The sequence below is a fragment of the Pelophylax lessonae genome (assembly GCF_965119305.1).
Source record: "Pelophylax lessonae genome assembly, chromosome: 7".
NCBI classification, from domain to species: Eukaryota; Metazoa; Chordata; class Amphibia; order Anura; family Ranidae; genus Pelophylax; species Pelophylax lessonae.
In genome coordinates, this window is record NC_138774.1 from 42,309,526 (window position 1) to 42,321,872 (window position 12,347).

Sequence of the window (12,347 nt, forward strand, 5' to 3'; positions counted from 1 at the left end):
TGTGCAGCAAGTTATTAATACTTACAATTCAACACTGCTAGAAATGTGTGGCAAGTTATCCTTGCTATCTGGGATAGAGGAAGCAATAGAGGGGTGGGGGAGGACATGGGGACACTTGAGAGCTCCAGCAGAAGATTTTACTTCACTTCTTCTAACCTAAACATAACTTCTTTTCCTGTCCAGTACCTAAAAAAAGTGTCTGTATTTGGGCTTCAGGTGTTTGTTATGATAATGAAAAAAATAATATTTTCTTCTTGAAAAGAATTCTGAACTGCGAATTACAAAATGTCTGCTAGTAACACAGCTTCAGTTTCTGTGCCAACCAATCACATCTCCCCGCACAGTGACCATGGCTCAGGATCTGGAATTCCCCCACACTGACTCCTCTGTTATCATGTTTGTCTGACATCTCAGCATTTTACTTTCACTTTCTCTCATTATATTGCTCAACTAGCCAACCTTTTCACACTGCCTCTGCCCAGCAACTGCTGATCATTTGTGTATGAATTTTCCTATTGGATAAGAGGTAATATTCACCCAATCAGCAGTGTCCTGTGTATAGAGTCTCCGCCTCCCCCTGTAAAGAGTTTCAGTAGAAGTGGGTGAGGTGATAGGACAGTTCGTGTTCTGTGCAATGAAGAAAATGGGGCTCATTTTGTTCACACTCATCTCTATGATTGTCATAGGCGTCCATTCTGGTGAGTACAGTATCTGTATATGGGGGGGTCTTTGTCATGCCATGTATGAGTTATTCTATCTATCATATTGGCAGTACTCTACACACTACTATACATAAAATATTTTTTTTCAAATGATAGGTGATAAATGCACAGCTCCCAGTGACTAAAGCTGGCCATAGATAAGTAGCTTCTTTTATTCAGCCAATGGGCTGGACACAATAAAAAACTGACAGATTCCTCCATCCACACAAACGATGTGCCCACCAGGACATTGTATTCTGACAGCGAGACTCCCCTCTGACCGTACACTCATCAACGAGCATTTTTCAACGTATTTGTTTGACAGAAGTTGATCAAACGATAGCATTCTGTTGAACCGAGATGGTCACACACTGATCGAAATTTGGGTGGTCGCTGCTAAACCAGACCGATTTTGATTTATCTCTGACCTCCTTTAACCCCTCGGTCCCACTTTCTTCCTCGGCTGTCCCTCTGTTTGGTCTGATGTGCAGACCTCTAAAAAATGTACTATTTAACAATCAGATATGTAATAGCACACTAAACATTAAATGTCCAAATTTATTTAAAAAAACAAAAATAGTAGAAATGTAGTGATGAAAAGTAGGACTTGTTGGTTTAACCCAGTGGTCTCCAAACTGCAGACCCTTGCTAACTTTTATTCAGCCCTGGGGGCACTAGTCCTCCAAATGACACCAACAACGATATTCTATTACTCCCTCTGATACCAACAACGAGACACTATTCCTTCCACTGACACCAACAACGAGACACTATTCCTTCCTCTGACACCAACAACGAGACACTATTCCTTCCACTGACACCAACAACGAGACACTATTCCTTCCTCTGACACCAACAACGAGACACTATTCCTTCCACTGACACCAACAACGAGACACTATTCCTTCCTCTGACACCAACAACGAGACACTATTTTTTCCACTGACACCAACAACGAGACACTATTCCTTCCTCTGACACCAACAACGAGACACTATTCCTTCCACTTACACCAACAACGAGACACTATTCCTTCCACTTACACCAACAACGAGACACTATTCCTTCCACTGACACCAACAACGAGACACTATTCCTTCCACTGACACCAACAACGAGACACTATTCCTTCCTCTGACACCAACAACGAGACACTATTCCTTCCACTTACACCAACAACGAGACACTATTCCTTCCACTTACACCAACAACGAGACACTATTCCTTCCACTGACACCAACAACGAGACACTATTCCTTCCACTGACACCAACAACGAGACACTATTCCTTCCACTGACACCAACAACGAGACACTATTCCTTCCACTGACACCAACAACGAGACACTATTCCTTCCACTGACGCCAACAACGAGACACTATTCCTTCCTCTGACACCAACAACGAGACACTATTCCTTCCACTTACACCAACAACGAGACACTATTCCTTCCACTGACACCAACAACGAGACACTATTCCTTCCTCTGACACCAACAACGAGACACTATTCCTTCCACTGACGCCAACAACGAGACACTATTCCTTCCTCTGACACCAACAACGAGACACTATTCCTTCCACTTACACCAACAACGAGACACTATTCCTTCCACTGACACCAACAACGAGACACTATTCCTTCCACTGACACCAACAACGAGACACTATTCCTTCCACTGACACCAACAACAAGACACACTTTTCCTTCCTCTGACACCAACAACGAGACACTATTCCGTCCACTGACACCAACAACGAGACACTATTCCTTCCACTGACACCAACAACGAGACACTATTCCGTCCACTGACACCTACAACGAGACACTATTCCTTCCTCTGACACCAACAACGAGTCACTATTCCTCCCACCAATACCAAAGATGGGGTGCTACTCCTCTACTCCTACTGACCACCAACACTGAGGCCATGTTTATTCTCAATGATCCTGGGACATTTTCTACCCCCATTGGCTACAATCCGCCCCCCCCCCCCCCAAAGTCTGATGGACAGTAGACTGGCCCCTTGAAAAGTTTGTGGACCCTTGGTTTAGCCAATCATTTTATTTTTGAGTATTAATACATTGTGGCCCATGTAAAATGGGTGCATGACTGGAGTGTGCCCTTTTCCTATATATCATTTTTCTAAAGTCTCCATTCACACCTATGTGACAATGCAGACTAGAGGAATCCCACTATTGTCTATATGGCTTGCTCACATCTATGCAATGTGTTTCCATGTGACTTGGAAAAAGGAGTAGTTGCTTCTTTATTGTGACAGTTGTGGCCCCATAGACTATGGGCACACATGAAAAGGCAGACACACAGGTATGAGTCTAGCCTAAAGCTATCCCTCCTCAAAGTTGGGAGGCAGAACACAAATCTGTTTATGATGATTCTGCCTATTAGGACTTTGTGGGTCAAATGGTTTATATAAAAAAAGAGACTCTGATTGTTCTATGCATGAGTGTGTTGATCGTGTAAAAACAGTTTCGATTTTACTCAGACTGAGGTGTGGATGAATCTATCAGTGAGAGCTGTGGGGGTGATTGGGGATTGAGATTTAAAGCCTTTTCATTTAGTTTTGGGTCCAGAGGGATTAAAACTTCTTGAGGTATTTATTGCTTACTATGACCCCAGGGGCTTCGAGCCATCGGTTCCAGATCTTATGATACCTTTTTGGGCACCTCCTATTAGCATAGAGGACTTTTTTGTACAGGAGAGTGGCATTGACGGCCGCCATCCATGAGGACAGAGTAGGCACAGCCGGCTGCATCCACTTTTGAGCCATCAACCTCCTGGCAACAAATAGTTTCACGGAGAAAGTGCAACGTGTATTTGTCCGTGTCTTCATCTGGGAAAATCCCAAAAATACACAACTTAGGGTCCAAGGAGACTGGGCAGCCCATGCGGTCATGGAGGAACCGGACCACCTGGGTCCAGAATCCCTGCACGTCTGGACAATGCCAGATCATGTGGCCAAACGTTCCCGAGGAGCGCAGGCACTTGGGGCATGCAGAGGAGCGGGAGGGGTTAAATCCTCACCGGAGTGAGGTACGATCTGTGGGTAATGTATATTTGTGTGAGCCGGTCCGACAGATTTGGGGAAACCAGCGTGCAGGCCTCCAAGGCATCACTCCAGTCCTCTTCCTCCAGCTCCTCTACATCTCCCAACCAGGATGCCCGAACACCAAATGCCAGATCAGTCACCTGTTTAACCCCCAGCATATCATACAATTGAGAATTTAGTTTGAGGTGATCTTGACCTCTCAGCACCTCCAGTAACTCAACAGATGGGAGAGCGGGGATATTGCCCATTGGGGTGATTTAACCTCACTTTCTGTACTGCAGACACTGGACGGGGATGGGCGTCTCCGGTACAGGAAGACACAGTGCTTAGAACCATCCCCAATATATCTAAACCAACAACAAAGCTTTGTCTCAATTTAAATTTTTATTTTGGTTTTATAAAAAAAAAAAAAAAAAAAAACACAGGCTCCATGCACACTGGCCTAAAAATCAGTGCTTCTACAAGAGTTTAGTGTTTTTCCTGTAGACGCAGCTTGATGTTATCCTATGTTTCCATGCACATTAGGATGATTAGAGGCATATTTTGAGCTCAACGTTTAGAGGCAGAAAAAAACTCTATTGGTTTACGTTTCTCATTGGAGCTTTCTGCCAGAAAAAATGCAAAACTCATCTAAACTCTGTACAAAAAACGCTCTATATGATCGTTTTTTTCTGCCAAGGGAACTGGCATTTTTTTAGTCTCAGTGTGCATGGAGCCTAAATCACTAAAAATAAATGTTCTGATCCCTGCGGTTGAACACTCTTATGACTCATTTCACTCAGCTAATCCCACACTAGCAGCAGAATTGGTAGAACTGCCACTTTACCTAATGGATGTCACTTCCTGGATTAATGGAGGATAGAAATCAGCAGTGAGAGAGAAGCGATGGAGCGTCATTGTACTGGTTCAAGTAACAAGTGACGCTGTAGAAGAAGGTAATTTGATGCTTAAAGTGGTTTTAAAGGCAGAAGGTTTTTCATCTGAGGGCATTCAATGCATTAAGAAAAAACGCTTTCTGTCTGTAGCAGCCCCCCCAGCACAGCACCCCCTAATACTTACCTGTGCCCCCTCTCTGTCCAGCAATGTCCGCGAGTCCCTCGGCCATCCTGGGACTCACCTCCTGATCGGCTCCCACAGTTGTAAAAGTCAGTGAGCCAATCAGGAGAGAAAGGGGTGGGGCCAAACAGCAGCTCTGTGTATAAATAGACACACAGGGCTGCAGCTCGGTTCGGGTGCCCCCCCATAGCAAGCTGCTTGCTGTTGGGGCACTCGATAGGAGGGAGGGGCCAGGAGAGCCAAAGAGGGACCTGAGAAGAGGAGAATCCGGGCTGCTCTGTGCAAAACCAACTGCACAGAGGAGGTAAGTATGACATGTTTGTTTGTTCTTTTTTTAAATACAAAAAACAATACTTTAAAATTACTTTAAGATAAAAAAAAACCTGTGTGCAGCAGCCTCCCCAAGGCCTCATTCACACCGGACATTTTTACAACGGCTGTTTTTGACATCAGACATTTTTTTTCTGCAGCCAGTAAACTCCCCCCATGTTATCCTATATGTCCATACACACATAGGCTGTTATCAGCAGTTTTTGGCAGGGGCGTTTTCTGGCTGGAAAAACCCCAGAACTAGTGGGTTTAGAGAGGAGTTTTTGGGCCCTTTCACACGGGCGCTCCTTGTGTCCGCAAATCATCCTATTTTTTTGCGGATGATTTGCGGACATAATGTAAGTGAATGGCACTGCGGATGTCAGCGGAATACCATCCGCTGACATCTGATTTTCCTCCTTTCAGTTCTGTTCCGTTTTTTCAAATGGAACAGAACCCTATTTCTCTTACGTCCTCCGACAGTCGCCGCCTCCTCTTAGTCATCACAATGGGGTATTGTCCACCTGTCTGTAGGACCAGCTAGGCATATAGGCATATAGACTTAGTCAAAAGACAAAAAGCATTAGCATATACACACCCACGGGGGCTGTCCCATCTGGCCAATACCCCCTCTGCATCACCACTCCCAACTCAGTTTTAATCTGCCTAGCATCAGGACTAGTTAGGCTCTCCTTGTGCTGGGACTTTAGTCTCAGCCTTCCTGATCTTTTATTTGATTTTCTTTGAAAATGTCAGTTTTTTTCTCTCACTTTACTAGCTGTTTATTTTGTCAGCTTTAGTGTTAGTTTAGTCTTCGGATGAAGATGGATCATGCGGTGCTGGGATTCGGACTGGCCGCCCTGGTTCTCCAGGGCACTGAGGGTCAGATGGACCCCCAGCCCGCCATCGAGCGTTCAGCTATGGTTCGCCCTGGCACTAAGAACGACCCATCCCTGTTCGATGCAGGGATGCAGCCGTGAGGTGGCTACCTCACAGGACTCGTCTGCCGTATTGCAGCGTCATGTCCCTGGCTCACGGCACTCCCTGTCAGATGAGGACAGAGGTTTATCCGTGCATAGAGGCTCCCCCACGCCATCGGGTACAGGTAAGTACTTTTCTGTGTGGGGCCTCTGTCTGGGGTGGCAGTCTGTGTTGCTGTGTGTCCCCATGTCTGTGCCTTTGTACAGATATGTCTGATTGCTGGGGGTCCCTGTCCCTGTGTCACCTTAGGTGCATGTTTGGGGATACAGCTGTGTGTCTGGTGCGGCAACCGCTGCGGGCGAAAATTTGCGCGGTCCACCATGTTTTTTACTATGCACACTGTGTGGCCCCTCTGGGGCGAGTATACCGCTCGTTTTTGGCGCCATCCGCCGCCATTTTAGGGGCGGGAGAACGATCGGTTCGGCCGCATGTCGGCGCCCATTTTAGTGAAGCCTCCTATGCTTCCCTATGGGGCAGCCATTTTCCCTGAGGTCTGGCTTATAGCCAGCCCCTCCCAACAGCATTTCCTTTTTTCTCTGCGACAGCACAGGCACAGGTAGCAACGATCTGCGGGCTCTGCAGTGTATCCCTCTCAGTCTTCTTCTGCATACTGCTTCTGGCTCAGTTTTTCTTTCTCCTTTGGGGGTCTTCATTGCTGTGACAGTAGCGGTGGGCTGCGCACTCCGCAGCGCTATTTACATCTAATCAGTACACATCTTTTTTGCACTGTAATTTTTTACTGTATTGAGCCATGGATTCTCAGGAAAACAAGTTTCCTCCAGCTTTGGTGGGGGGCCCCAGTTCTCCTGTGGCCCCGCTGCGACCTGATCTGGCTGCTGTAGTTGCGACTTTGGTGGCAAATGTGGAAATGCTGATGTCTGAACGGGCTGCGAGAAAACGGCCCAGGCTGTCTCTCTCTTCTGATTCAGATGGGGATATGGCTGATGCTGCTGCTGCTGCGAGCGTGCCCTTTTCAGGGTCCCGCTCATCCCTGGACCCCCCGGGGTCTGAGGGGGAGGCTGAAATTGAGGGTGTTGACACATCCTCCCCAGGGTCCCCTGATGAACGGGCGACCATGGATGAGTTAATTGTTTTCTGTAAAAGAAACTTTGCATTTAGAGGGTGAGCCCGATCCTCCGGGCATTGTGTCCTCTTTTGGGACGCGCAGAACCCGCAAGTCTGCGCAGATTTTTCCCTGCCCAGCTGCTTTTCATTACACTGTTAATGAAATGTGGCGCACGTTAAAACGTCCGTTTCGTGGTGCCTAGTCGGTTCAAATTGCTTTATCCTTTTGCGCCGGCTACGGACTCGCGTTGGTGTGTGCCTCCACAGGTAGATCACATGTGGCCGTGCTGAACAAGGCTACCTTAGTTCCTATCGAGGATACTCCGGTTTTCCGGGATCTCACGGACCGGCGGTTGGAGTCTCTAGCCCGCCATTCCTATACGGTGGCGGGTTCGTTGCTCAAACCCGTTTTCGCGTCCGTTATGGTGGCTCAAGCGGTAGCTGATTGGATCAAGGTGCGTCGTAGCTACCTGGTGTCTGATGACGTGCCGCATGCCCGACTGGAAATGGTGGATCAGGTCCACCAAGGAGTCATGTGTCTGTGTGATGCAGCCTTAAATGAGGCCCCCTTGGTGGCTCGCCTCTCGAGTGTCGAGGTGCTTAACCGGCGACTGATATGGCTGAAGAGCTGGTCGGCCGACCAGTCCTCACGGTGAACTGTTGCTGATTTTCCCTATGTTGGCTCTCGTCTTTTTGGCGAGGCGTTGGATACCCTGGTAAAAGGCGCCACGGGGGGCAAGAGCACTATACTGCCCCAGAACCCGAAGAACAAGTCCTTCCGAGGCAAGCGGGGTTCTGCGCCTAGGTCTAATCAGGGGTCCTTTCGTGCCTTTCGGAACCAATCCATGGGCAAGCCTTTCAAGGCCCAGGGCAACCAGAGGAAGCCCTGGGCGGGTAAGCAGAAAGCCGGCAATACCGGCTCGGCGGGACACTCCGCCTCTGCCTGAATGGGCGCCCTCACCCGTTTCTGGGGTGGGGGGACATTTGCGTGGTTTCCTCCAAACCTTGGCTGCTCCGGATATCGGACAGGTGGGTCCAGGAAATCGTTCGATCAGGATGCAAAATCGAATTCCTTTCAAGGCCGGCAGACAGATTCTTTCCCTCCAATCTCCATCTACTTCCGGGGCGTCTGCAGGATTTGCGTCGGGCGGTGCAGGACCTGCTTGCTCAGGGTGTGGTTGTCCCGGTGCCTCATTGGGACAGGTTTCGGGGTTTTTATTCAAATCTGTTCACTGTGCCCAGGAAAGTGGGCAAAGTGCGTCCCATTCTGGACCAGAAAGCACTGAACCGCTTCGTGCGAGTTCGAAGGCTTCGAATGGAGTCTCTCCGTTCGGTTGTGGCCTCCTTGAGGCCGGGAGAATTCCTGGCTTCGATAGATCTGAAGGATGCGTACCTGCACGTCCCCATTTTCGAGGGTCATCAGCAGTACCTTTGGTTTGCTATTGCAAGGACCACTACCAGTTTGTGGCGTTACCTTTCGGTCTCGCTTCGGCACAAAGGGTATTTACCAAGGTGTTGGTACCGGTCCTGGGCCTGCTACGGGCCCAGGGCATTGCGGTCCTGGGGTACCTGGACGATCTGCTTCTGAGATCGAGAGCCAGCCAGGACCTTGTGCGCGATCTGTCCATCACGGTACAGACGCTCCAGGAGTTCGGATGGACCATCGACGTTCAGGAATCAGCGTTGTCTCCGTCGCTTCGTCTTCCCTATCTGGGAATGGTTCTGGACTTTGCTCAGGCAAAGGTGTTCTTGCCGGAGGACAGCTCCGGACTTTGCGGGACGTACTCGGGTCCCTCGGGGACAATCCGTCCTCATCACTCAGGACCTGCATGCGGGGCCTGGGGTTGATGGTGTCGACCTTCGAGGCGATTCCCTTTGCCCAGTTCCACACGCGGGCTCTCCAGACGGAGATCCTGGCCAGGTGGGACAGACTTCCTCAGTCCTTGGATGTGGATGTCTCCTTGAGTCGCCGGACCAGATTGACTCTTCTGTGGTGGATCCAGTCCCCGTCGGTGGCGGAAGGCAAGTCCTTCCGCCCCGGTGGTGTGGACAGTGGTTACCACGGACACCAGCCTGGCGGGCTGGGGTGGAGTCCTGGGCATCCTATCTGCCCAGGGCACTTGGTCGGAGGAGGAATCCTCCCTCCCGATAAATGTACTGGAACTAAGAGCGATACATTCCGGGTGTGAAAAATTGGCAGGCCGACTATCTGAGCTGCCAGACCCTGGACCAGGGGGAATGGTCCCTTCACCCGGAGATCTTTCAGATGCTGTGTGCGAATTGGGGATCCCCAGATGTGGATCTGTTTGCATCCCGGCTACCCCGAAAGGTGGAAAGCTTCGTGGCAAGACCGCGCGGTCCGTTGGCAGACGCCTCGGATGCGTTGGTGGCCCCTTGGCATCAGTATCGTCTGCTGTTCGCCTTTCCTCCGATTCAGTCGCTATCCCGGTTTCTTCGCAGTTTGGCCTCGGAACCGCACATGGTGATTCTGGTGGCACCGGACTGGCCTCGCCGGTCCTGGTACGCCGATGTTGTTCGCCTGGCAGTGGCGCCTTCGTGGCGCCTGCCTCTGCGGGAAGATCTCCTGCCTCAAGGTCCGATCTTCCATCCATCTTTACAGTCGTTGGCTTTAACGGCCTGGCTGTTGAGACCCAGGTCTTGAAGGACAAGGGTCTATCCTCTGAGGTTATTCCTACCTTGATCAAGGCTAGGAAATCTTCCTCTGGTAAGATCTATTACCGTACCTGGAAGGCCTACTTCACCTGGTGTGAGTCCAGGGGGTTTTCCCCTCGTTCTTACTCGGGGTCGAGAATCTTGGCTTTCCTCCAGTCTGGAGTGGATCAGCGGCTGGCGCTGGCCACAATAAAGGGCCAGGTGTCAGCACTGGCGGTCCTTTTCCAACGCCCTGTGGCGTCTCGTTCCTTGGTGCGCACATTCATTCAAGGTGTGCGACATTTGGCTCCTCCCAGGAAGGAGCCTTTACCTCCATGGGACCTGAACTTGGTCCTGTCCGCGTTGCAGCGGGCTCCCTTTGAATATATCAGGGAGATGTCGTTGCCTCTGCTGTCGAAGAAAGTTGCTTTTCTTGTGGCGATCGCTTCGGCTCGCAGAGTGTCGGAGCTGGCGGCGTTGTCTTGCCGCTCCCCTTACTTGATAATTCACAGGGATAAGGTGGTTTTGCGACCACCCCCATCCTTCCTTCTCAAGGTGATCTCGGATTATCACCTTAATGAGGACATTGTCCTGCCTTCGCTTTGTTCGAAGACAATACATCCAAAGGAGATTGCCTTGCATTCCTTGGATGTTGTCAGGGCGATCAGGGTTTACCTGTCGTCTACGGAGTCTTTTCGGAAGACGGATTCCCTCTTTGTCCTTCCTGAGGGACCTCGGAAGGGCATGGCTGCGTCCGCAGCGACTATTGCCAAGAGGATCAGACAGACCATTGAACAGGCTTACGCCTTGACGGAACGGGTTCCGCCCTTCCCTGTTAGGGCGCCCTCTACCAGGTTTTTGAGTACTTCTTGGACCTATTGGCATCGGGCCTCGGTGGCCCAGGTGTGCAAGGCGGCGACTTGGTCGTCGGTGCACACGTTTTTCCAAGTTCTACAAAGTAGACGTTCTGGCATCAGCTGATGCTTCTTTTGGCCGCAAAGTTTTCAGTGCGGCTGTGCCATGATGGACCCTTGAGTTTTTTTCTCTGGGTACCTGGCTTTGTGGGGTTCTTATTACCTACTGCTATGCTACCAAACTGAGTTGGGAGTGGTGATGCAGGGGGGGTATTGGCCAGATGGGACAGCCCCCGTGGGTGTGTATATGCTAATGCTTTTTGTCTTTTGACTAAGTCTATATGCCTAGCTGGTCCTACGGACAGGTGGACAATACCCCATTGTGATGACTTAGAGGAGGCGGCGACTGTCGGAGGACTCAGAGAAAGGAATTTTACGGTAAGATTTTACAAAAATTCTGTTTTTTTCATCCGTGTAAAAAACGGAAAGGAAGGAAAATCAGATGTCAGCGGTATCATCCGCTGACATCCGTAGTGCCATATACAGTGGGTACGGAAAGTATTCAGACCCCCTTAAATTTTTCACTCTTTGTTATATTGCAGCCATTTGCTAAAATCATTTAGGTTCATTCTTCTTCCTCATGAATGTACACATAGCACCCCATACTGACAGAAAAACACAGAATTGTTGACATTGTTGCAGATTTATTAAAAAAGAAAAACTGAAATATCACATGGTCCTAAGTATTCAGACCCTTTGCTCAGTATTTAGTAGAAGCCCCCTTTTGATCCAATACAGCCAGGAGTCTTTTTGGGAAAGATGCAACAAGTCTTTCACACCTGGATTTGGGGATCCTCTGCCATTCCTCCTTGCAGATCCTCTCCAGTTCTGTCAGGTTGGATGGTAAACGTTTGTGGACAGCCATTTTTAGGTCTCTCCAGAGATGCTCAATTGAGTTTAAGTCAGGGCTCTGGCTGGGCCATTCAAGAACAGTCACGGAGTTGTTGTGAAGCCACTCCTTCGTTATTTTAGCTGTGTGCTTAGGGTCATTGTCTTGTTGGAAGGTAAACCTTCGGCCCAGTCTGAGGTCCAGAGCACTCTGGAGAAGGTTTTTGTCCAGGATATCCCTGTACTTTGCCGCATTCATCTTTCCCTCGATTGCAACCAGTCGTCCTGTCCCTGCAGCTGAAAAACACCCCCACAGCATGATGCTGCCACCACCATGCTTCACTGTTGGGACTGTATTGGACAGGTGATGAGCAGTGCCTGGTTTTCTCCACACATACCGCTTAGAATTAATGCCAAAAAGTTCTATTTTGGTCTCATCAGACCAGAGAATCTTATTTCTCACCATCTTGGAGTCCTTCAGGTGTTTTTTTAGCAAACTCCATGCGGGCTTTCATGTGTCTTACACTGAGGAGAGGCTTCCGTCGGGCCACTCTGCCATAAAGCCCCCACTGGTGGAGGGCTGCAGTGATGGTTGACTTTCTACAACTTTCTCCCATCTCCTGACTGCATCTCTGGAGCTCAGCCACAGTGATCTTTGGGTTCTTCTTTACCTCTCTCACCAAGGCTCTTCTCCCCCGATAGCTCCGTTTGGCCGGACGGCCAGCTCTAGGAAGGGTTCTGGTCGTCCCAAACGTCTTCCATTTGAGGATT

At 49.5% G+C, this 12,347-nt stretch overlaps 1 protein-coding gene across 1 annotated transcript in view; it reads left to right on the forward strand.

Annotated features, from left to right (window-relative positions):
- The first annotated feature begins 669 nt into the window (after positions 1-669).
- LOC309559445 (class I histocompatibility antigen, F10 alpha chain-like) overlaps positions 670-12,347 on the forward strand; it is a 587,461-nt gene continuing 575,783 nt past the window's right edge. Inside the window, exon 1 of the mRNA XM_082262705.1 lies at positions 670-698. Coding sequence (XP_082118831.1) covers positions 674-698 — 25 coding nt within the window. The 5' untranslated portion in view covers positions 670-673. The remainder of the gene's footprint in view (positions 699-12,347) is intronic.